Here is a 25,773-nt window from a genome sequence, read left to right on the forward strand (position 1 = left end):
CCTCTTCCCCCACTCCACCCCAGGTCCCCAGCCCAGAAAACTCTCGCCCCGCCGCCGCAACGCATCACGCTTCCTCCGACCCCCTCTGCCCCCCTCCCCGGAGCTAAGCACCCATCCCACCCAAATGGCGGCGGCGGCGGCGAGGAACCTGGTGCTGCGACACCTCCGCTTGGCCGCGGCCCCCGCGTCGTCGGTGGCCCTCAGGCCGGCAGCGGCACTGCAGGGGGCCCTGTCGCGGCGGCGGTGGATGTCGTCGGAGGACGCCAAGGGGTCGTTCCTGGACAAGGACGAGGTCACCGAGCGCACCATCAAGGTCGTCAAGAACTTCCAGAAGATCGACGACCCATCCAAGGTCCCCCTCCAAGCCCTCCTTTTCTTGCTACCAGTTCCATAGTAGGATCAAATCAACAGCTTGGATGCCCAGTGTTCCCTTTTGTTTATCATTTCTTACATTTTCTTTCTGTTGGGAGGAAGCAACATTGATCGGCGTTGTTTCAAATGTTGACATGTTGTACGCTGTTGGTTAGATAGATCTCCCCTCCTATTAAGCAATCTAGCTTAGCCGCTTATAGGTATTACTAGCAGGCGGATGCGCGGCGGCACACCGCCCGTGCAGAAACTCGTGTGTACATCTATACTATTATTTATTATTCCGAGCGGAGAATAGGTGGTAGTGGATTTGAGAGCGAGCTGGGCGTGCGTGTGTTTTTATTTGTTTGTTGGGAGAGAAGAGATTTCCACCGTTTGATGATGCCTGCCCAGAATCTTGTTGAATTTTCGAAGCTTCTGATTGCAATTTCACTCCTGCTCTTCCATCCTGCATCTACCACAGAAGAAAGCAATATGGTTCTATTTTTTTTTCCAACTTGAACTTCTTAGAGCACATAAGATCCGTTGCATGAAAGCAGAAAATTTCACTTGTTTATGTTGTAGAAACCCAATCAATGACTGACAGATCCATCCATCTGTAGTTTTTGCTTTATATTTGGAGAAAAAAGTAGGTGGTTTTCCTATTGCAAGCATAGCAAGGAAAAAGCAGTGAGTGATCATCTCTCTAAAAAAAGATTACTGATTGCTTGCCTAAGAGTTTGAAATATTATCCAAAAAAGCAGTCCCTCAAAAACAATAAAAAAACAATGTCCCAGATTAATGCCAAGGCATAAGTAGGACGTCTTTGCAAACTACCAATTGAAACAGAGGTGATCCCTTGATCCAATTGTCTGAAGACCACACATGACACGTGAGTAAGATTGCTCTTGGATTTGTCTTAGTTATGGCCAGAAAAAAAATTGATGCTTGCTTTGACAGCAAGATTTTCTTTTTCCATTTAAAAGTAGGAGGGGTTTCAAGACTACCAGAGTGCAAAATTTGATACACCTGCGAGGTAGAAGAGTATCCAGGTGAATGGAATTCAGTTGATACGTCCAGAGATCTTGCTCTATATGAGTACAGAATTAGCCAAGGTGAAGAGGACTACTCACTGCTCAGACAGAGGCAATGGGAAATAAAATCTCTGAGATCTTCGCTCTCGAGTACTATCTTTGTAGATAAATGAGTATCCAATAACACAAAAGAGAACAGCTCAGGCCGCTGGTGGCTCAAACAACCAGTAATCAGCAAGCCCTCTTGACAATGTTAGTAGACACACTGCTCACAATGGTTGCAGCATACACCTTAAACGACATCCACAGCCAAAACCCTCGGCAAGTTAGTTATGTAGACCAAGAAGCTAATTTGTTATGTACCATAGAACCAAAATCTAGACATAATAGCCATGTCAAGAAATGTCTACCATGTACACCAATGTTTCTTAGAATATAGATATGCCCCCCACAATAAGGAAGAACAAATCTGAAATTAGTAATCAAGCAGGACAGTTACGACTTGCGACAAATATATTGTCTAATTAATCAAATGGTATGAGGCTTAGAATATTGGCTCAGATAGGTCTATATGAAATGTCAAAGGAATATACAGTTAGTAAAAGTGTAAAACTATTAGCACTCAAACAACACCCTTAGATATGAAGCGCAAAAGCAGCTATCTAATTTTCATAAAATAACATGCTTTCTTCCACCATATTGAGATAACCAAAATATGAAAATATTGACTAATTATACAAAGTACAGATGCAACTATTGATAATACAGATACCTATGCTTGCTAGCACCAATATCTGAAACAACATGTTTAGATATTTTCATATTGCTGCTATATGAAGGTATTGATCTGAAATAGCACACCAACATTGGGCAGCGGGGAAGACCATGGGATTAGTCTGCTACCTCATGTCTGTTGTCGGAACTACCTTTGGGCTCCCAACTACCATAAGGAATTAATTGTACCTTACTCACTGCACAATATGAAGGACAATACATGTCGAATCACTCACAAATCAAACCCATATCTCATGTGTATGCTAGCTTGGTGGCTTGTTGTTGCTTCATATGCCTTGTTGCCCTCTCTGCGTCACTCCCTGCTCAGTCGATCCTGAAATTCATCAATTCCTTGTGAAATCTCCAATTGACATAGATCTGGACACACATGAAGGGAATCAATACACTGAATATTAAAGGGGTAGTAACAAACAGAATATTTTTGGATTTAGGGAACAATTTCTCAAACATTTGATCTAACAGCGTAAATCAACCATGATCATTACCATTAATTTGTATTGGTCAGCTTGCAAAAGGGGATCTATCTTCGTGAACAAACAACAGATAATGACAACAATGAAATGATTAGGACAAATTTTGCTTGTGATCTATAGAGGCATGCATGATAGCAAGAGTCTAAAACTTTATAAATAACTGATGTCTTTACCTAATCACGACCCGTCTATTTTCATATAATTGATATATTGACAAACACTATGGCAGACTACACATACCACTTTAACCAGGTTCTTGGGAACAACAAGTTATCTTTTTAGATAATTCAATAGCATGGATTGTGTGTGTAGGTGCATTCACCATGCCGTAGGGTGCATCAGCCTTGTTAGAATCAATTTCAAGTTCTTGTGGCTAACTCCAATCTCTTGATGCAGACCTGAGTCAAGTACTCCTCGACCCTGCAAGAAACACATAAAAAATTAGCATAAGAAAACATGCCATTCTAGTTATAGAGGATTGCAAAGTCAGAACAATCCATTTTGAAACAAACTGTCAGCAATGGAATACTTCTTAAGGATTATGCCAAACCAATCAATTTATATGTATGAGGTAGATTTGCAACCAAACAATCAACTATATATTATGTGGCAGCATATAGTGTTTCTAAATTTTCATTTCTATTAACCACACTAATTTGTGAATGTTTCTAACGAAAACCGGTTTATGTTCCGAACTAAATGGATCAACTAATCAGTAACAGAAAAACAAAATCAAATTGCTATACATGTAACAACCACTTTCAAAAGATCGTACATGCCAAAAAAATCCAAGTACATGACAACTTCACATATATGAAGTTGTGCAGCAAGTCAGCCAAGATTGGTCAAAATTCACCACACATAGCATGAGAAAAGATACAGGGTCATCGCCTCCAAGTTCACGGATGCAACCATGTGGAGGGAACGTGGCAGCAGCCTACTATAGAGCAGGAGGAGGCACCCCTGGGTAGAACATGGGCCAGAGCACGCACAACGTGTGCGGACATGGCCGCGTCGATGTGCGGCTTGGTACACCGGGAGGAAGGGGCAAACTGGAGGTGGATGTCGCTCGTTAAGGAAGGTCGCGGATGACGCGGACACAACGCTGCCGCCGGCTTTGAGAGAACAGAGGGAGGGGCCATGGGCGTGGAGAGCCGCCACCAACCAGCCAGCGACAGCCGGCGGCAGATGGTGGCAGGCGCGCGAGGGATGGATGCGATAATGGAGGACTTCTCATGTGCGGTGGTAGAGATTGAGAGGAAACATATGTAGGAGGGGGAGAGCCTAGAAGGAGAGACTGGATATTTTCAACAAAGAGTCGGGGTCCTTCCGGAGAACACCGAATACGTGGAAAACGAAGACCTTCAGCAGTAAATTCCAAAAGCAGTAAAAATTAATCAAAAACAGAAAAATCAAACTTGTACACATGTCAACACAGGGAGAGCCAACGCCCAAACCTATGGATGCTCATGAGGAGCTCTAGCTTAGCCACTTTAATTATATGTGTGCATCCGAGTTTGTATGGATTTGAGACGGGGAGGAACCACTGGCGGAGCTTTCAAAGCCAGAATGCCCGAGGAATCATTCATGAGTGGTTTTAGATTGTCAGTTCGATGACATAACATGTGTGCCTTTTTATTAGTGCGTTCTTGTCATCACTATGCTTCTGTTGATTCGCATGGGCAATCTTTCTGCTTTAGCTCACTAATATTTGGTAACTGATCAGCTGATTTCCAGATCCAGAACATCTTTTAGAAATCTGGTGATTACTGTTTAGAGTTAATTGCGCACTGCACCTCCTATTTTGACTTGAGTTGTACAAAACACTAGTTAGTCACGCATAGGCTGAAGAAATTTGCCATCCTCGCGAGAACATAAATTGCCATGAAAAGTTTTTGTTTTGCCATGCCCTCCCAGGGAACGTCAGCACAATAGCATTTTCGTTTTTTTATGCACTGTAGCTGGTGTTCTCTGTGACCTAACTCGAACTAGGTCATGTAAAATGATTGGATTGCAAACGAATAATATGTTTCACTACACATAGTAAATTAGCAAAAAATGGTGCGAACAGAAAACCATTCATAGCAACCCAATTTTCCATGCTGTGAACCATCTAATTTTCAGAAGAAAAACTGCGCTAGCTAGCTTGCATTTACTTGCATTCTGAGTCTTTGGCCTGCACAATTGTGCTACTGAAGTTTACAGCAGAGCAGAGGTAAAATGCTGCAGTTTCAGCGTTTGGGCATGGTGATTTGTTTCTGTTTTGCTTTGGTTGGGTGGACTGAATTGCGGAGTGCTCCTTGTGATGAGTTTTGTAGCGTTTGAAATCATTAATTGGTTTCTTTGCATTGTCCTGTAGGTGAAAGCAGATGCCCACTTTAAGGATGATCTTGGCCTAGACAGTTTGGATGCAGTAGAGGTTGTGATGTCCTTGGAAGAGGAATTTGGCTTTGAGATACCTGACAATGAAGCTGACAAAATTGACTCCATTAAAGCTGCAGTGGACTTCATCGCCTCGCACCCCAAAGCCAAATAAGCAAAGGACTTGGTCCTCTACTTCTAGTTTTTACCGCCATGAAGCTCGTGTCAGATGAGAAACAGTTCCTCTGGGGTTGTGTGCCATGTTCAATTTCAAGCACCGCCTTATCCGAATAATATGTTTGATATGAGAAGGATAACGTATTCCTGTATGGAGTTCTCGCTAGCTATTAAAAGATCTATGTCCGGAGCCTCCGGTTGTTTTGAAGACTGAGTTGTGATTTTGATTGTGTATGACCAACTGAAGTATCAATTTACTCATATGTGCGCTGAATGCTTGTAATACAGGTCGTATCATCGTTTGCTTGTTTGAAGAGTTGCAGAATTCTTGACAAATGTTGTGTGCTGTTGGCCTCACGTCTGCCTGCCGTTTTTTAACCCTCCCTCCATAACCAGTGTGCATAAGCTATCGACGCTGCACTTTTACACTGCAGGGTTTAATTCTCTTGGCAAACTTGTAAAAATGTTAGGTGAAACTTTTTCCTACCCCAGCGTGCTCGATCCATATCTGACAAATCTAAAACAGGTAATGTTAACATGATCTATAACACTAAATACATCCACAGCACAAATCTAAGATCTATAACACTAAATACATCCATAGCACAAATCTAAGACAATATGAATCGGATGGAGCATTATTTTTCACTCGTATAAATTAAGTACACAATGAAAGAAGTGATTTGGCAAACCCTTATTGAAACGGTGGGAGTAATAGACACACATATCATCTATTAGACCGACTAAATAAAGTCATAAATTTAGTGATATATGTTTCCAACTCGGAAGCACAGCAGATATTTCCTGCCCTGTTCATTTTTAGCCTAACAAAAGTCTACATCACTACTCTCTTTACACAGCAAAATTATTCCTATATGTGACGGAACATTGCTAATACTTATTTACAAAATGGCTAGAGCGAGTATCACCAACAGCAGGGATAAAGGCTGGCGTAACAGCCATCATTGGGCTCAGCTCATTGCAACTGCAGCCAAGTTGCAGTCCCAGGCTTCTGAAAAGAAGCTGCACAGCAGAGTTAAAATACTTAATAAACCGCGTAACACCTTAAGCAGATCCAGAGCTCCTTCTCTGGGTGCCATCTTTGATGCTCCTACTCGACACCACAAATTAGAGTCTTGCCATTCGCATCTTATGTTCTCATCAGGTCAGCCCAGTAGGTCAACTAGGCAGAAGGAGTCTGGTCTTGCAACTCTTCTGCATCATTGTTGTCATTGTTTTCAGCTGCATCTGCAGGTTTCTCAACATCACAAGCAGCAACGGGTTCCTTATCCTCACCCGTGCTCCTCACTAGTCTCTTTGATCTTTTAGGCCTCAGGGAAGCAATATGCTCCTCATTTTTGACAGGACCACTCTCAGGAACATCGCCATCCGCACCATCATTATCCTGTGACTTTGGAGGTTTCTTGTGCGAGCTTTTTTTCTGGAAATATATATTAGTAGTTAATTAAACAAATGAAGCTCACACATAGCAAGGCTGAGAAAGTTAGGTGAATCTAACAAAGCCTCAAGGAAACAGCATGTTTGAGGTATCATGAACAACTTACTCTGGAGGTTACCTCGTAACCACTACATGTATCGACTTACATCGTGATCATCTCGTGACCACAAGGAGCTCGATCTTTACCCGCGGTCATCACATGACACCGTAAAGATCAACCAACTTCGGTATCAACGATACCACTGTGATCCTCTCACGATTACATAAAGATCAATCAACTTCTTTCCTCATCGAACCAGGATTGTTTATTAATCAGGTTATTATTATTACTGTTGACCCATAGTGTGACCTACTATGAACTGGGCCCATATCCCCATATCCGCGGGCACGGCTATCAATAGATTAAGGACTGGTGCAGGCAAAGATACTGAAATTGAAAGGGTAAGATAATGCAGCTCATTTTGTTTTGATCATCTCTTTGCATTTTTTGGTAGAATATGTACTAAAATGCAAGCTAAACCCATCTATGCATGTCAATCACACAAGGAGCTAATGAAGTTCTATATGGGTGCCAATCCAATATGTGAAACTGCATCACTTGTTCCTTTATATCTGCTTCAATTGGAATTTTAAGCTTGCATACTAAGGGCCCGTTCGGCAACAGCCTAGCTTCCCAAACTCCTCAACTTCTACTCCTCATTCCGGTTTCTAGCTTCTCAAGTGAAAACTAGCGATGGAAAAAACGTTCGGCGTCGCAGCTCCAGCTTCTCATCGCTGACATGGGCTGACAACTTTAGATGGGGATGAGGCCCGCCTGAGAGGGAAGGGAGCAAAGCCCAGCTCGGTAAGACATACAGCGGCACCTTTTTCCTCGTAAAGATAATGTGCAGCGATGGTGAGAGAGAAGCTACGGAGGAGAGATTATTCGAACCGGTACGCAGAGGTCACTTGGCGATGGCAGCACCTTGTAATAACGCTCAACTGCAACCTTTTCATTTTCGCAGAGCCAGGGAAAGGCACCTTCTCCAACTCCATCAAATTTGCACTAAGAGAAGAGCCAGCTTCTAGATTTGAGCTTCACGGAGTTCACACGTTCGGCTCAGCTCCACCGTGGAGTTAAACGGGCCCTAAGTAATGCCTCAATGATTTTGTGTTTGTATACGCACAGGGTGATATGAATTCCTAAGAAAATACAGAAAAAGAAACCTCAAAGCCCCAACCGAGGGTGTGATTTATCCTATCACAAAGAAAGAAGTGACTCGATGAAGCAGCACAAGGTTGTGGAGGAGCAACTCCACCTTGCTGCTACAATGTGTACAGCACAAGTGTTGAACGAACAATAGATATCGCTCTAGAGGCGAATGTAGAGGCCAAAATATGGCAGCAGGAGTTCAATCCAGAACTCCTAGAGCACAAGATCTACTCCAAGATCTTAGATAAGAACACCAGGTTCTATTATAGGTTGTGGGGTACATAGTCTGGGTACAAAGTAGAGGCTTTGGGAAGCCTTCACATACTTCTACTTATAGCTGGAATACTCTAGAAAACATTTATTAAGTTTCACCATTCTACTCATAGCTACTCACAACTAGAAGACTCTAGAAAACAGTAGGTAGGGTAGAAAAGAAAAGAGAAGAATACTACACTAGAGTGGAAGCATCTAGAAGTAACCAAACAAATATAACATACGATTTTTCTTCCTCATCTAGTTTTCCTCATCACTCGATAACTCAGAAACGTTTCTCTGTGTACCTTTTTGCTGGTTGTATTATCTTGTTCTACAGGTTCTTCAGTTGGATCATCCAAGTCTTCAAGCTTCAAATCTCCTTCTTTGTCAACCTTGATGGCCTTTGCTCGCCTCTTCTTTAATCGATCCTTTGCCTAAAGGGGTGAATATGCAGATGAGGAATATTCTTGCCAGACTTTTACCACTAACTCAAAATCATCTGTAAACACTCAAAATGAACTCGACAATTCTTAGAAAATGTTTTGGTTTGAGCGAAGTGGTTGCTGACAAAGGTCTGAATTACGAAAGCCTAAGGTTTTTCAAGGCCCATCTGTACCAATTACCCGATGCTTGCTAGAAACAAGGCACTGTACAGTTTCTCCATAAAATTAATTCATAATCGGCAGAATCGCTAACACAAGACATATCAGTAAACTCACAGCCAAACAACCTAGCAGAGATCATGTTCATGGTGGGATGGCCTTTCCCTGTGAGTTAAGAGAAAATGAGAACCAACGAAACTTTCCAATTTAAAACTGATTTTGGAATTAAAATTTGTAGAGATATTAGACCAAGTAGCATTTCAAGATACAAGTTGGCCGTGTAGATTTCATTGCAGTCTGTAAAAAGATGGAAATGATATACCCCCTTAGTTCATATTTACATGACATAATAGCTCTCTTTGGGCACTCGGATTAAGGAGCTGATACGCTAGCCCTATTAATTCCTTCAGAAGTATGTGTTCGAGTAAAAAGCCCATCTTTAATGCAAGTCTGTTCACAATGTAACATATGCGCTTATACATCAAATGATGCATGCACAACAAACACACCTCACGGTATCGAAAAGCAGGAGTAAAGAGTCAGTAACATTTAAAATAATGCCCACACAGAAATCATGTAAAATGTTATCCTCAAACAAAATAACAAGTCTAAATCATCATCTACTTATGAGGGAATAATTTACCTGCATTGATATTTCTTTCAATTTGTGTGCAATCTGTGTATCATCAAGAAGTAATGAAACAACATCCTCTTGTCTCATCAGATGATCATCCTGAACTTGTTTCCCTTTCATAACCAACTCTTGCACTGCATTCTTCTGCTTTGCCCTTTGCAAGATTTTCTCCTCAATAGTGTCTTTGCATATAAGTCTATACACGGTTACCTACAATTCCAGGTTTGAAATAATATATAAGAAACTGAGCTACTCAACTATTAATTATAAGTATTGGTGGAATTTGTATATTCGGATAACAGACTAGTGTTATTTGAGCTGGTGAAAGCAAACAGTTAACAGATATGAGATGAACTTCAGTGCTTTTTTTACAAACACTGAAATTAGTGATCAAACAAGGTTTTAAAATTAAAAGTCCAAAAGACTAAATACAAGTTAACAGTTAGCCAGAAACCATGAAAAATGAAAGATTGGCTAGTCTCAAGCTTGTCCAGCCTGGTATAAAAAAAGGGTTACAGAGCATGTTTGTAACTTTAGTTGTGTTGTCACTCAACCCCAAAAAGCATGACATTAATGACAGCAGCAATAGCAGCATGACCTATATAACAAGAAACAGAGCAACCCCTCTGTCAATATTGTCAATTATGCAGTAATGATCTCATAATTAATACAAGTCCATTCAAATAATGAATACATCCAATACAGGATGTAGAACCTCATGATGGCTGCCTATGGATGAATCAGTAACAACACAATAATAACAAATCATCTTCTCTGGTAAACGTTCAGACCCATTTACAAACGAATCTTTACTTGCCATGATGTTGAATAGTTACCGGCCAAATAAAGACAGTCAATCTAGAATAGAGACAATGAATCTAGATTTAGGCATTAGATTACAACATTCCTACCCAAGGAATACCAGGGACAGAGTCAACAGGATCAGCAATTTTAGTACGAAAATCTTGGACAAGATTGGCAGATTTAGTCCGAGAATCTTTGTAATAACAAAGAATGCACATATTTTACAAACAGTAGTTCTAGTATGAAAATCTTCAACAAGACTGTCATAAATGCACATATTTACAAACAATATGGTGCTAAAGTTGCAACAGGTTGCAAAGGCAGCCCTAAAGTAAACAAGTGAATGGTAAACAAAATTACACAATTCACAAGCACATCACACACTTATACAGAATATCATAGCCAGTAAAAAATGATCAAATAGTAGTTCAAGAAACCATGGCTAGACAATAGTATGTTGTTATGTGGGGAACCACATATGGACGGAGGGCCCAAGCCCTGGACGCACCACCCCCTGGTCCAGCCCAAAGTGGCTAGGATTCCTGTACTGCTACAAGTAGTTATTAAGGTTCAGATTCGTATTAGGTTCAGAGTCCAGATTAGTTAGTAGGTTCAGATTCGAAATAAGTGCAGAGTCCAGATTAGAACTTGTTCCAGAGTCCAGATTGTATTCCCTTTAAGTCAGCTTGTCAGCCAAGTTATTCCTGTTATATATGGGGCTTCTCCCATGATCAATAAAGCATCGGAATTCAGAGTATTACTATCTTTTAGGCCTTCGAGTAATTAGAGTTTGTTCCATCTGGTATCAGCGTCATCTACGATGGTGAACGATGACAAAGACGACAGCGGCAACATCAACCTCGCGCTCAAGGAGCTAGCGGCCCAGCTGAAGGAGATGGTGGTGCAACGGGCCACGGATCAGGCTTTCATGGAGGGCCTCGTCCAGCACCTGAACACCTTGGAGCAGTGCCCCAGCGCTCCACCTTCCACCTTGGTCGACCTGCGCGCGGCGTTGCCAGCAGCCAGCGGCTCCTCCGCCGCCTCCTCTACACCGTCTAGTACCTCCGCCGCCCTCGCCACCACCGGCCCCACCACTGTCCCCACCCTCCTGATCGCAGGATTTGATCCACGCTTTCCCCCGCCGCCGTCACCGGCTCACCGCCCCAATTTCCGCCTCCCAATTCTTCCCACAGCAACCTCGTGCTTACCCTCCGTTCAACCCAGCTTTCCACCACGCATCTCTACCACCACTTCCCTACCAACAGCCACCCGCCAATCCTTATCAGCCACTTCCTCGAACACTACAGACCCAGCCCACCTATGCCGCCTCACCATACCTCACGTCAATTGCCCCCCTCGTATACCAGCACCTTGGTTCTGGCTCCGGGTCCGGTGTCCCACGCTTTCACAAGCTTGATTTTCCTACTTGTGATGGTTCCGTCGATCCGCTTGGCTGGCTTCATCAGTGTGAGCAATTCTTCTGGGGACAGCGCACGGAGGAGGCTAACAAGGTGTGGACAGCGGCATACCACCTAGTCAACAATGCTCAGTCTGGTACCTCCAGTTTGAGCGTGATCATGGCATTCCCTCCTGGCAGCACTACAAGGAGGCGTGTCACCTTCACTTTGGGCCATCTGTACACGCCAACCCCTTGTGCGAGTTGGCTCGGCTTCCGTTCACCTCTACCGTTGCCGACTACACCAGCAGATTTATGGAGCTGTTGTGCAGGACCAGCGAACCATTAAGCTCAGCCCAGCAGTGTTTCCTGTACACACAGCCGGACTTCCTGAAGGCATCAAAGTCGATGTAGAGCTTCAGCAACCGGTGGACCTCCACACGGCAGTATCCCTCGCTAAGGCATATGAACAACGCCATCCGTTCCCGACCACTCATGGCCCCGACACGTCCCCGTGGTTCAATGTCTTGGGCACAAGGGCCGACCTTGCTGCCTGCTGCACGCCCATGCCACAAGGCGTTCCTGCTACAACTGCTGCCCCTACACCGGCTCCTCGCACTACGAGTCGCCTCACGCCTACCGAGATGGGTGAACGCCACTGCCAAGGCCTCTGTTACAACTGCGATGAGCAGTACGTCCCAGGTCATTGATGTGCACGCTTGTTCTTCATCGAGCTCGATGATTTTGCGCCCGAGGATGCACCTTTGGAGACGCCACACATCTTGCTTGACGCCATCACCGGGCTCTGGAGTATCCGCGTGATTGACACCACACAGCTGCGTATCGTCATCGGCACTCATACCTTCACTACATTACTGGACACAGGCTCAACACAAAGTTTCATCGACTCGGTCATGGTTGACGCACTCGGCCTAACTCCAGAGACTCATCCCGGTCTATGGGTCATGGTGGCCAACGGGACACGCTTGTTAGTGTCTCATCCCGGTCTATGGGTCATGGTGGCCAACGGGACACGCTTGTTAGTGTTGGCCTATGTCGCAGCATCTCCATCAACATTGACGGCTGCCACTTCCGGGTTGACTGCTTCATGCTTCCACTTGGCGGCTTCGACCTTGTCCTTGGTGTCCATTGGCTCCGTTCCCTCGGACCGATTTTGATCACCATAGCATGACTATTGTCCTTGCTGGTTCCCAAGTCACATGGAACGGATTGGTGGTGCCCGCCTTGCCTGCTGTTCGCACAATCACGAGCGAGGACTCTGGCCTCATGGGTGACATGCTCGACGAGTTTGCTGACCTCTTCGCCACTCCGACCATGTTGCCTCCAGGACGCTCTCGACGAGTTTGCCGACCTCTTCACCACTCCGACCATGTTGCCTCCAGGATGCTCTCGCGACCACCGCATTCGGCTTCTACCTAACACCACGCCAGCTACTATCCGGCTATGCTGCTATGCGCAACTTCAGAAGGACGAGCTCGAGCGCCAGTGTACGAAGATGTTGGCCCAAGGCATCATCCGCCCCAGCGACTCGGCCTTCTCTTCACCCGTCCTCCTCGTCAAGAAACGGGATGGCTGTGGGAACGGATTGGTGGTGCCCGCCTTGCCTGCTGTTCACACGATCACGAGCGAGGACTCTGGCCTCATGAGTGACATGCTCGACGAGTTTGCTGACTTCTTCGCCACTCCGACCATGTTGCCTCCAGGACGCTCTCGACGAGTTTGCTGACATCTTCGCCATTCCGACCATGTTGCCTCCAGGACGCTCTCGCGACCACCGCATTCGGCTTCTACCTAACACCACGCCAGTTGCTGTCTGGCCATGCCGCTATGCGCAACTTCAGAAGGACGAGCTCGAGCGCCAGTGCACGGAGATGTTGGCCCAAGGCATCATCCACCCGAGCGACTCGGCCTTCTCTTCACCCGTCCTCCTCGTCAAGAAACGGGATGGCTCATGGCGCTTTTGCGTCGACTATCGGGTGTTGAACGATCATATCATGAAGGAAAGTTTCTAATTCCTGTTGTTGACGAGCTACTGGATGAACTCCGGGGCGCTAGGTTCTTCACCATGCTTGACCAGCGCTCGGGGTATCATCAGGTACGGGTGCACCCTGATGATGTTGCTAAGACGGCGTTTCGCACACATGATGGCCACTATGAGTTCTTGGTTATGCCATTTGGCTTAACCAACGCACCAGCAACCTTCCAGGCTTTGATGAATGACATCTTGCTCCCTTTTTTGCGCAAATTTGTCCTTGTTTTCTTTGATGACATCTTAATCTAAAGCTCATCCTGGTCGGAGCACTTGCGCCACCTTCGTGTTGTCTTTCAGGTCATGCGGCAGCAGTCCCTCTTCCTCGAGGGCAGAAAGTGTTGCTTTGGTGAGTCCTCCGTGGCCTACCTGGGTCATGTCATTGTTGCTGATGGGGTGGCCATGGATAAGGATAAGATGCGCGCGATTGCTAACTGGCCTACGCCTCGTTCTTTCCGGGCGTTACGCGGCTTCTTGGGGCTGGCCAGCTACTATCGCAAGTTCATCAAGGACTTCGGCATGCTCGCTGCCCCTCTCACACGCCTAATGAGCAAGGAGAGATTTTGGTGGTGCCCAGAGGCACAGGATGCCTTCCAAGCGCTCAAGCATGCCCTTGGTCAAGATCCGGTGCTCCAGATGCCGGACTTTGACAATTGCTTCATTCTTGAGTGTGACGCCTCCGGGACTGGCTTTGGTGCTGTTCTTCAGCAAGGTGCGGGGCCCTTGGCCTTTCTCGGTCAGCCCATTGCTTCATGCCATGCCAAGCTTGCTGCCTATGAGCGGGAACTCATTGACTGGTTCAGGCTGTACGTCACTGGCGGACATATCTTTGGGGTCATGCCTTTACCGAACGCACCGGCCACTACAGCCTGAAGTTTCTCCTCGACCAGCGGCTTTCGACAATCCCTCAACACCAATGGGTCAGCATATTGTTTGGATTCGACTACATTGTCGAGTTCCATCAGGCCGCCTCAACAACGTCGTTGACGCCGTCTCCCGTCGTGATGCCGATGCAGCATCTAAGCTTTGTGCTCTCTCGCTGCCAATCTTCACCATCTTTGAGGACCTACGGCGTGAGATTGACGCTTCCCCCAAGTTGACCTCCCTTCGTGATGGCATTCGCACCGGTGATCACGACCACCCCTGAAGGTATGCTGACAACTTGATTCTTCATGGGCGTCAGGTGCATGTGTTGCTCACCTCCCCGTCCATACCAATGATTTTACTACATGCTCACGCGCTCACGAGGGGGTCCAAAAGACGCTTCATCGACTCCGAGTTGATTTCCATGTCCCTGGTGATCGCTAATTGGTCCGTGCTTGTGTAATCTGTCAGCGCAACAAGACAAAAACACTCCTCCCTGTCGGGTTACTTCAGCCTCTGCCGGTCCCAACGTCTGTGTGGAGTGATATCTCCATGGATTTCATCAAGGCGCTGCCAAGTTTGTGATCCTCTCGGTCACTCACCGTTTCTCCAAATATGCAAACTTCATTCCATTGTCCAATCCATACACAGCTGCCTCTGTGGCAAAGGATTTTTTGAGGGCATTGTGCGCCTCCATGGACTTCCACAGTCCATCGTCAGTGACCGAGATCCTGTCTTCACCAACAATTTTTGGCGTGAGTTATTCAAGTTGTCCAGCGTTCAGCTTCACATGAGCCCAAGACTTCCACCCCCAGTCTGATGGGAAGACTGAAGTTGTCAACAAAATCATCGCAATGTACCTACGTTGCCTCACTGGTGATCGGCCATGACGGTGGGTCGAATGATTGCCCTGGGCGGAATTCTGGTACAACACGTCCTACCACTCCACTCTTCGTGCCACTCCATTTGAGGTTGTCTATGGTCGGCCACCGCCACTCCGCTCTTCATGCCACTCCATTCGAGGTTGTCTATGGTCGGCCACCGCCACGTCTTCGTGACTATGTTCCTGGCGAGGCCAAGGTGGCGATTGTGGACACCGCCTTGCAGGATCGCGCCAACTTCGTTCGTGAGGTTGGTGAGCGTCTCATCAAGCGCAGCAGCGGGCAAAGCATTATTATGATGACAAGCATCAGGAGCTGGCATTTGGCGTCGGTGATTGGTTGTGGCTTCGCCTTCACCATCATGCAGCAGCATCATTACCAGGTCACAAGCATGGCAAATTGTCTCCTCGCTTCTATGGGCCTTTCCAAGTCACAGAAGTCATTGGTTCTGTTGCATATAGACTCGCGTTGCCTGCTGGTACTCGGCTCATGTTATATATGGGGCTTTTCCCATGATCAATAAAGCATCCGAATTCAGAGTATTACTATCTTTTAGGCCTTGTAATTAGAGTTTGTTCCATATGTATACATTGAGGTTTAACTTACCTCCTTCGTCTGACCAAGTCTGTGTGTTCTATCCATTGCCTGCTGGTCTTGTGTCGGATTCCAGTCAATTTCGTAAAATATAACCGTGTCAGCAGCAGTCAAATTAATTCCTAGTCCCCCAGCTCTTGTACTTAGCAAGAAGACAAATATATCATTCCTGCAGACAACAAAACTCAGCTGAGGTCATGTTTGAGGAGTGTTATAATCTCAGTGCAGTATTTATGTCCTATACAGTATCCACTAATGCCTTACCTGTTCTGGAAATTCCGGACCATGTCACGACGATCAGAAATTGCAGAAGACCCGTCCAGTCTGAAATACTTGAATTTCCTGAAATTCATGTAGTCCTGAAAATAGCAGTGCATGACACGCAAAGTTAGATAAGGGTTCAAACTTACGATCATAAACTCAACAAGATCTTTTGAATGAGTAGTTCATAGATACAGCTCCATATGATAGTAAGGCACACACTTCCTTGTTCATTTCAGTTCCTTCACAGAGTTCACAAGGCCAGTCAAAGAATAATGGAAACCTAGGATGCTCCTAAAGTTTCTGAAACACGGTACTCAACATTTTGCATCCTGTTAGTCAATTATGTAAGCTCAAATCCACAGTGATGTTTTTAGATGTGCATGCATAACAAAGTTTTTTCTAAGAATATTATTATTATTTTAGCAAATCTCAGATCTATAACTCCAAACTAAGAAATTGCAAAACTATCACCCTATCCTTGCTAGCTGCAACGAAAAGAGCTGGTCGTGGTTGTTCGTAACGAAAAGTGGCTTCTCGTTTGGAGGGGCAACAAAAAAATCGCAACATCAACGCATTGAACATCGTGACACACTGGAGCTGCCTTGGCCGAATCTTCACGCCACCAGGACAGTATTGACGAGGAGAATCCATCCAGATGAAGGGCTCGAATCATGCATTGTGCAGGACGAATTTTGCATCGCACTCGATGAGAAATTTTGCAATCACTTGCACTCATCTACACATCTGGATGTAGCCAGCCACCTAGACATTATCCCTTGTCCTATTTTTGCACTTGGCCGTGTGCACCATGATTCGTGGCAACATCAGGTTCATGTCCACGGATAGCACGAACGTAAGTTGAGCTCCAGCACATGGGGGTTGGGCAGGCTGAACCCGTGATTTCGGTTGTGGATGTCGCGGTTCTCCGGCTGAACCAATGATTTCCGCCGTGGATGTCAGGGTTGGGCACGCTCGGGCTGAACCAGCGGTCTTGGCCGTGGATCATGTCATGATGCATTAGTATTGGTCTAGGAGTCTTTATACTATGTTTCCTTTCCTTGCATCTCAAGTCTTGTGTAATATATATATGCCCCTTGGGCCTTCAATAGAGATAAATTGCTTTCATAACATGGTATTAGAGCCTAGGTTTAGGTCTCCGGACGCTGCTACTCGTCCTCACGATTGATTTTTTTTTTGTCGGTCTCGTAAGATCAATTCTTTTCAGTGTTCTTCCGATGGTTCTCTTCTCGATAGATCTCTTCGCCCGTTGTCAATGCCTCGGCCAGATCGGGCCGCCGGCTGCCTTCTGCCAACAAGGGGCATGACACGCGGCTGTCAGCTTACCCTGTGCGTCACTCTTCGTCTGCTAGTTTTCCTGGCTACTGCTGCTACTTACGTGTTGCTCCTCCTACTGCTTGCATGCTATGACTCCTACATCTACTCGTGTATCTTCTACTTACGCGGTGTCTTCCTATGATGTGGCATCTCTTCGTTATCCCTGGCTTGACTCGACAGGTCTTGAAGACTCTTCATGCTATGGCGACACTCAAGACACGGAGATTTGGATTATCATTTTTTTTCTAGTATTACACTTCTTCAAATGCAATGCCATTGCATACGCTCTGCATTTGAGGGGGGTGTTAGGAAGTATTAGTATTGGTCTAGGAGTCCTTATTATACTATGTTTCCTTTCCTTGCATCTCAAGTCTTGTGTAATATATATATGCCCCTTGGGCCTTCAATAGAGATAAGTTGCTTTCATAACAGATCACACGCACGAGTATGTACTAAAGCTTGTTCGCCGATGCTCGTACAAGCAACAAACATACTACCTTCACCGATGTGCGCGTACAAGCAAGCATGGATTCAGAGCAACACATGCACATATACTTACTAAAGCATTCAGGCTTGTGCACTGATTCTCAGCAAGCAGCTGGATCAATGCGGAGCAATACGTGAGTATGGCACGTGCAGCTATTGTTGCAAGCAGCAACTAACAGCAGGTCTTCTTTGCCGCCGGCAGCGACCAGCTCTCTTCGTTGCGGCTGGCAACGACAGATCTCTATTCGGTGCCGCTAGCAACAGTACGGTGGTAGTTTGTGATTTCTGATTTGAAGTTATAGATCTGAGATTTGTTAAAATAATAATAATAATATTGTTTTTAAAAATCCCATGCATAACTGGGAAATATAGTGGTTTTAGTGGAACCAAAGTATCCAACATAACATAAACACTTCACTATAGAAAATCAGCACAAATCTACGAAATGAAGATAATTGTGATGGCACAAACTTTCAGCTAAACAAATTTCAATAACATTTTCCCATGTGTCTGATCTATCTATCTAGTGCAACCACTGTTTTAAAATATAAAACGTTTTGGCAGTTTAAATTGAACTGCCAAAACGTCTTACATTTAGGAACAGAGGGTGTCTAAAGAAAGCAAAATTAAAATTGTGAATTTACAACCTCCGGGGCCAGTATACAGGGCCGGAGGGCCCCCTAGTTTTCTGAGTCAAACTTGACCACCAATTTATCAAGGAAAATATGTCCCAAAAAAAGCATACTGTTGGAAACATCTTTCAGAAGCAAATCCAATGGTACAATTTTGGGGGTATATAACCCATATTTTCTTAGTTAAATCGGTGGTCAAAGTCCTTACTCAAAATACTAGAGCGGCCTGCATACCTGTCCGGAGGGAGTAACTATTATTGCAAGAAAGATCTGAACATTTTTCTATAGTACCTCAAGGATGTCCAACATTTTAGTCATCTGAGCAAATAGGAGCACACGGTGATTTTCAGCTCGGAGTTGCCGCAGTAGTTTATCTAACGTGTGGAGCTTCCCAGAATCCTGTCATCAAGCATTTCATGACAGTTAATAAGGGGTCATAAATATGTGCAATAAAAACAACATTACACCAACTTTTCATAATGATCTATACGAAATTTTCGGAAAAAATGTACAAGTAGTTAAGCAGTTCATGAAGCTAAGTAGCTAAAAACTGATTTAAAATCATAACTATAAAAAGAGAATGAAATTGTGCAGCCAAAGCTACAAACCTAAACAGACAATTTCTAGCATTATATGCACAAGCAAAAGTTATAAACTTACCGTGAGCATTTTAGCTGGATCAAAATTACTCATAGGCGGAGATGACCCGAATATCCTGTACGGTAACTGTAGCATCGGCTCAGGGATGGGCAAATCAGTACATACTTCCTGTATGAAAGTATTATGACCATTCAGTATTCTAGGACCATTAAACTCGGAAATGCGAGCAAATCCCAGAAACAGCTTCTTGATCCAGGGATCATGCATCTCATCTGTTAACTTGTAGGCAAAATTCCGATCTGAACAACAGACATTTATCTGGAAGAAGAGGAAAGGGGAAAGGAGGGTTAACCAATACGGCCATAGTTACAAGTGACTAACATGCATAACCAAAAAACATCTCCACTATATAGAAGTTCCAGAATTTTAACACTAAAGCTAAGATTACTGAACAGATGCCCTGATGCAGAAAGAAATGCAAAAACCAGCGTCGACACAGATGAAACAGATGGGCTTACCGGCGGTGCTCTAGCTGGTGGGATAAAACCATATGTTGAACGAAGAAGCCGTATGTTCGAGACAAGCCTATCATGGTGAGAAAGCACTAGTGCTTCACACGGGTTATCGCTCAGGCCTATTTCAAATTTTGTTCTGAGCAAACTGGAGTCTGCCCTTTTAGGTGAAAGCAATAATCTAGTAACAGCCCGGACTTTTGTGGCATCATACTGACTGAGCTGGAGATCAGAACCTTCTGAATCAAGGAATAGATCCACGATTTCATCAACATACTCCATCTTGCAACGTGTCGCTGAAAACACTAGTCTCTCAAATAATGAAGAAGTGACCAGGAAGGAAGCTTCAACTGGGGACAGATTCGTTAAACGTGTAAAGCCAAATGCACCAGATGGCAGAACAGATGTGGTTCGTGAAGTTGATTCTGGAACTGCCGAATTATGGATATTGCTTGGCAAAAAAATATTGAACAGCCTGTTGATATATCCATTCCGGAATCCACAACCATCGACGGGTATTTCTGTGTTACAGATGATCCCTTCATAAACTAACTTTGGAATCTGTGGAGATTGAGAAAGAAATATATTAGTAGTGTTTGACTGTCTGTGCTCAAGAAGAAATGTATTGTAAACCATATGATCAACAAAGAAACTGTTAACAGAGAGATCGTACCTCAAACACTATAGGATTCCTCTTGCCTGCATAATGTATATCTTGCAACTCCCCAAATGGGGGAGGAAGAAGAGAATTTGGGATTTCCGCAAAATAAAAGTAATAGCTTCCCTCATTGCGCTCGAACAGCTCTGGATGATTGCAGACCTAAGAATTACGCAGAGAACAATATCAAGAAAACCCTATGAGTTAAAAAAACCTACACTATCATAATTTTCAGTAGGGACCTAAAAAATAAACTAAATAAAATTTAATTGTCGGAACTGTACCTTACGTAGCTGCATGACAATATTCATCAGGCTAAGCAGCTTCTTATCATTTAGATTGCCACGACTTCCATCAAGCAACTCATTAAGAGAGATCTTATTCTTTATGGCTTGATAGAAGATTTGCTGGCGAGAACTCAATCTGCAGGGCACAATTTCTTCTTTCTTTTCCGTCATTTCTGCTATGACATCAATCTTAACACGGCGGAGCATAAACGGCTTCAATATAGCATGCTGTGCAAATAGAGAACATGTCATAATCTTAAGAAATAGCAAGGCTGTACCAAACTTTACCCATTTGAGAACTTAAAGTCTTCTAAACAAGCCCGAGACATAGGCAATCACTTGAAATAATCATGAAACCATGGCATTCACTATATATGACTATCTTACCAGTCGACTAAGTTGATGTTCGTTCAAGGTCCCTCCATGTTCAGCATGGCCCTCAATCCTGGAAGGCCAAAAAACATAAGCAATAAAGTTAAGACCAAAAAAAAAACATAACTTCTGTACGAAAACAGTACCCTTTTGAGAACCACTCATTAAACTGTTCGTGGCTGTCAAACAAAGTGGGCATGATGAAATGAAGAAGTGCCCATAGCTCAGCCATGTTGTTCTGAATTGGTGTCCCAGTAAGAAGCAAGCGATTTCTACAGTTAAAGCTCAGCAAAGTCTTCCAGCGCTGGCTGCAGTATAGAGCAAAAGGATGGTAATTATTTGTCAAGCAAGGGCCATGCAATAAGGAAAAAAACAGAATAAACAAATGAAGATAGGCACAAGTTACAAGACACATGAAAAATCACCTGCTTGAACTTTTTATAGCCTGGGCCTCATCCAATACCATGTACTGCCACTTAACACGTCTCAAAAGCTTCTCTTCATTCACAAGTATCTGATAATTTGTGATGAGAATGTGGAAGCTAGCATCTCTATAAATGAGAAACAATGTCACATGATTGGTTTATGACCCTGTTATAAGAGAGACAATGAAGATAGCAATGCTTCGATAAGAATCTACCTCCGATAAAGACGCTTGGGATTGATGTTCTTGCGAAGAACCACCCTTTCTGGGCCCCAATATGGGAGTATCTTAAGATCAGGGCAGAATCTGATTACCTCTTCAGCCCAATTATTCACAACAGATGCAGGAGCAACCACCAGGAAGGGACCCCATATGTTTTTATCCTGCATGAGACACCCATGTCATATCAAATGCTTGCTATGCAATATTAAACTACAACATAATATGACATCTCCAGAAGGAATAAACAAAAGAGCAAGAGATAAATTAAGTTCAGATACAACTGAGATCAGGTTCAAAAGTAACACGGAACGAGATCCAAAAGCAGTTGGGCAACAAATAACTAAATGAAAATTTAAGAAAATATATTCATAAACCTCAGCCAAGTGGGATAAGAATGCCATAGCCTGCACAGTTTTGCCAAGACCCATCTCGTCAGCAAGAATGCCATTTAACCCCTGCAAGAAATCCAATGTGTGACGTTATAACCTAATAATGGCAGTCACCACAAGTGACCAAAATACAATAGCTCTGTAAGACTTTACCTGTTCATAGCAATTGACCAGCCACTGCAAGCCCTTTAACTGATATTCTTTTAATACACCTTTAAACAACTCAGGGGTCTGCACAGATGACTGCTCAGGCATTGTTGAGCTGAAAACAAGATACTCCCAGGCAATCAGCTTTAGAGAATACAATTTCTTTTGTTCTACAATGCTTGTTTGCAATGAAAAAAGACAATTCCAGATATAGCTTACGGGTGTAAGAGATCAATCTTGCTAGGCTCCATAGTAGCTGAATCGTCTGTTGGAATGCCAGACTCCGCAGATTGACAAAGCCTCACAATTTCACTATCAAATGCATTTGTCATCCTTTTTTGTTGGGAAACGGCATGCTGAGCAGCTCTAAAAGCCTCTCTTTTTAATTCAGCTTCCTCGGGATCTTCCTCGTCATCAACCTCAGGAGCAGATCCCTCATCAGGCAGTGCTGATTCGCCAGCCTTATTCTGCATAAAGTGACTATAGAGCTCAGTTTGGGATAGCAGAAAGTTGAGCCTCTGCTGCTGTCTTTTTGCTTCGCGTAGTTCCTCTTCTCGCTTCAAAGCTTCAGCTGCATCTCTTTCCTCTCTTTTCCTCAACTCATACTGCGAAACAGGCACAAAGAATAAGTGACGTAATATTTTGTCTTGTTCTACAGCGCACAAGGGCAATAAACACCATGTGCTAAACTGAACTGAAGGCAATACAAGACAATACACAAAACATTAATAGATTTGGGATAACGGTACTCGTATAGTGAAATGGCTCAGGGGATGTAAGAAATGGATATAGTATAATCAACTCATATAGTTCAATACTGTGAAATAGATAAGCATTCCTAATAAAGACAGATTGTATACTTTTATAATTGCAACAAAGTTAAACAATTGTAAGCTTATGAGACAAATACCTGTTCCTTGTCTACCCGTTTCCAAAATATCAACATATCCCTAGCAAGCTTCCTTGTGCGTACTGGAGCACTTCTCATCAGTTTCAGTGACCTGCTGACCTTGAGCTTCACCTGGAAGTTAAACAAGAAATGAGTAAAGGCTTCGAAAGACAAATTGTTCAGCAAGAATGTAAACTAGAACACATTGAAATGGTGTCATGCTTTAAGGTGACACAATAGACAAATGCAATACCTCCCGTTGACAATTCTCAGAAAAGCGTTTAGCATCCATTTGCCGTTTCTTCAGCAAAGCAGTGAAATTTCTGTGATGCTTTGGAATGTTTCTAGCAATAATATGCCAGCGTTTCAAAAAACTTGCCAAATCTTCTTTCACATTTTCAGAATGTTCCTTTTTCACTATTTGCTTCTTTGGCAAGCTCCGCTCGATAATCTGCATATATGACATCACATTGTTGCTAAGTACACTAATACAACAGCATGAAATCAAGTATTTTAACAAATGAAACCAACCTCATATGTATCTCCTTTTTCCAAGACTTTAACATAATGAACCTGCAAACTACCAGATTCTGAAATAATAGATCTTCGTATTCTCCCAGCTGATCCCTCTGGAATTGCAAAGGGGTCCTCAGTTACTTGAAGTGCAAATTTCTGGATCTTTACCCTTTCCTTGAGTGATTCATGTTGAGGCTGAGGTTCGGCTAATCCACCACGACTAGTAGCCTCAAACTTAAGGTCAGTGCCAAGCATTGCTGACAGGGTGCGCAGATCTAGCGTGCCATTCAAGAAATGCTCCTCGACACGTATATCAGAAAAAACAGGCAGATTAAGGGAAGATGCCAACTTATCATAACCCTCTGGAATTAAGTAGCTCACATTATCCCCCATATCCAAATAGGAAGAATCAAGTGAAGCTACAATCTTATTGAAACCACCATATGCACTAATAGATCCCATCCCATTATACTCAGGTGAGGTTTCTAACACACCTAATGCTGCAACATCCTTGAAATCACTTCTGTATTTCATAACTCTTGTATTGCCATTTTTGTGTTTTATCATTTGGGGGGTGTCTGCCCGAGGAGGATCAGAACCAAAAACACCCTCCTTATCCTTTGACCTTCTGTACTTTTGAACATGTTCACTCAGCATTGTACGGTAGTGCTCCTCGGTTATTTGGTTACTGTGGTCATCTGCTTCCTCATCATCGCTCGCAACACCAAGATGCCTTTTTCGCTTTCGATGCAGCCCATGAGAAGCATCACTCACACCATTGTACTGATCCGACAAGGACCCTTGACCTTAAAGGAAAAGTTGGGTGAGCAGCAAGATCCACACAGATGGATTTTAGACATTTGCCAGAGAGAGAGAGAGAGAGCAAAGAAATGTACTAATAAAGCTTACCTTGACTACTCACGCTCCCATTTGGGCTACTATTCCCATATCGATCAAGATCTTCCGGTAAAGGGACCTTAAAGTTTAGCAATGGCTACAATGTCCAGTAAAAAAACCAATAAGAATGATATAGATCAACAGAAGTCAACAAAACAAGAGCAGAAACAAGTTGTCTGCTTCACCAAGTCAAAAACAAAAGGCAGATTCCCCGTAAAAAAAGAGAGATGATGTCCACTATTTGTATTTTCCACACTAGATCGCTACCTAAGGCAATACATATTTCAGTTAACCTACATCCACACAGAAAAAAGCAGACAGCAATAATACCACTACGGAATCACCAAAATGATAAATTTGTAAGCTCTAAGGGTAGTATAGCAAGAAACTAAAGCCAAGAGTCATGTGGAGATCCCAGCAACTAAAAAACTTTAAATGTAACGGAAACATAGCTGACGTATGCAATTGCATCAAAACGATATCCTCCTAATGTATGAAATACTAGACAATCTAGGCAAAGGCATTAGCAGCAGAGATGATACAAGATGACAAGTGGTAAACCGGAGCAGCAGTAACCAGGAAACGGTAGCACAAGGCATCAGCCAGTAAGCATGATTGCAACACCATCACCAAATAACCTGCATTAGGTTCCAACTAGCGAGCCTCTTAACCCTGAGCCGAAACCGGCAGCTCCCACCCAAACCACTGCCGAATTGCACCTGCAAACCGGACAAACAAGAAACAGGCCCACCACACCCCGAGAGAAATCCCCGAGTCCAGTGACAAAGTGCTCCACAGCCATCCCCAGCCCCGATCAGTGATCACGCCGCGTCCCTAGCACCACGCAGAGAGGCCTCCAGTCAAGCGAAGAAAGAGAAAAGAAAGGAGCAACTACCTCGAGGTTGAAGAGGTTGGAGTAGGAGAACCCGCTGCCGTTGGCGCCGCCGCGCGGGGAAGGGCGGCGCGGGTCCATATCGAAACCCTAGCTAGTGCCCACCCGCGCGCGCGCGTGGAGGGACGCTCCGGGGGTGGAGCGGGAACCGAGGCGAACGCGGGGAGCGGCGAGGACGGCGGTGGGGGCGGGCCGCGACGGCGGAGGAGCCGGCGAGATTAGGGTTAGGGTTTGTGGACGGGAGGAGGGGGATGCCAGAGGGGACGCGGAGGTGGAGGGGGGAGGCGGATATGGTGGGGGAAGTAGTAGTAGGAGGCATGGCTTGGCCGAAG

At 44.3% G+C, this 25,773-nt stretch overlaps 2 protein-coding genes across 6 annotated transcripts; one reads left to right on the top strand and one right to left on the bottom strand.

Moving 5' to 3' along the window:
• Nucleotides 1-5,502, top strand: LOC125551705 (acyl carrier protein 2, mitochondrial-like). Its single transcript, XM_048715003.1, has 2 exons — nucleotides 1-352; nucleotides 5,010-5,502. The coding sequence occupies exons 1-2, from the start codon at nucleotides 125-127 to the stop codon at nucleotides 5,184-5,186; spliced, it is 405 nt and encodes a 134-aa protein (XP_048570960.1). The 5' UTR covers nucleotides 1-124; the 3' UTR covers nucleotides 5,187-5,502.
• On the bottom strand, nucleotides 2,466-25,773 carry LOC125551704 (chromatin-remodeling ATPase INO80). Of its 5 annotated transcripts, none has more exons than XM_048715000.1 (23): nucleotides 25,445-25,772; nucleotides 24,562-24,646; nucleotides 23,668-24,458; nucleotides 23,390-23,587; nucleotides 23,158-23,268; nucleotides 22,467-22,852; nucleotides 22,254-22,362; nucleotides 22,086-22,166; nucleotides 21,706-21,872; nucleotides 21,491-21,616; nucleotides 21,212-21,373; nucleotides 21,081-21,138; nucleotides 20,691-20,921; nucleotides 20,422-20,568; nucleotides 19,755-20,309; nucleotides 19,297-19,554; nucleotides 18,928-19,035; nucleotides 16,184-16,278; nucleotides 15,932-16,088; nucleotides 9,340-9,540; nucleotides 8,400-8,528; nucleotides 2,973-3,070; nucleotides 2,466-2,490 (listed from the first exon to the last, which is right to left on the bottom strand). In XM_048715000.1, exons 1-23 carry the CDS (start codon nucleotides 25,520-25,522, stop codon nucleotides 2,481-2,483), a joined length of 4,341 nt encoding a protein of 1,446 aa, XP_048570957.1. In that variant the 5' UTR covers nucleotides 25,523-25,772; the 3' UTR covers nucleotides 2,466-2,480. The 5 variants fall into 5 exon arrangements, with proteins under 5 accessions (XP_048570957.1, XP_048570958.1, XP_048570954.1 ...); XM_048715001.1 differs by lacking the exon at nucleotides 2,466-2,490 and adding an exon at nucleotides 2,519-2,534; XM_048714997.1 differs by lacking the exons at nucleotides 2,466-2,490; nucleotides 2,973-3,070 and adding an exon at nucleotides 5,868-6,629 and having other exon boundaries at nucleotides 25,445-25,770.

This window comes from Triticum urartu, chromosome 4, assembly GCF_003073215.2.
Source record: "Triticum urartu cultivar G1812 chromosome 4, Tu2.1, whole genome shotgun sequence".
Lineage (NCBI taxonomy): Eukaryota > Viridiplantae > Streptophyta > Magnoliopsida > Poales > Poaceae > Triticum > Triticum urartu.

What these genes read in the sequence shown, in the direction of transcription:
- LOC125551705 (XM_048715003.1), top strand. Translation starts at nt 125, where the DNA reads ATGGCGGCGGCGGCGGCGAGGAACCTGGTGCTGCGACACCTCCGCTTG. An exon ending in AGATCGACGACCCATCCAAG is followed by an intron (nt 353 to 5,009) that starts GTCCCCCTCCAA and finishes ATTGTCCTGTAG; the next exon opens with GTGAAAGCAGATGCCCACTT.
- LOC125551704 (XM_048714997.1), bottom strand. Translation starts at nt 25,522, where the DNA reads ATGGACCCGCGCCGCCCTTCCCCGCGCGGCGGCGCCAACGGCAGCGGG. An exon ending in CCAACCTCTTCAACCTCGAG is followed by an intron (nt 24,647 to 25,444) that starts GTAGTTGCTCCT and finishes TGGACATTGTAG; the next exon opens with CCATTGCTAAACTTTAAGGT. An exon ending in CTGAGAATTGTCAACGGGAG is followed by an intron (nt 23,269 to 23,389) that starts GTATTGCATTTG and finishes TTTAACTTCCAG; the next exon opens with GTGAAGCTCAAGGTCAGCAG.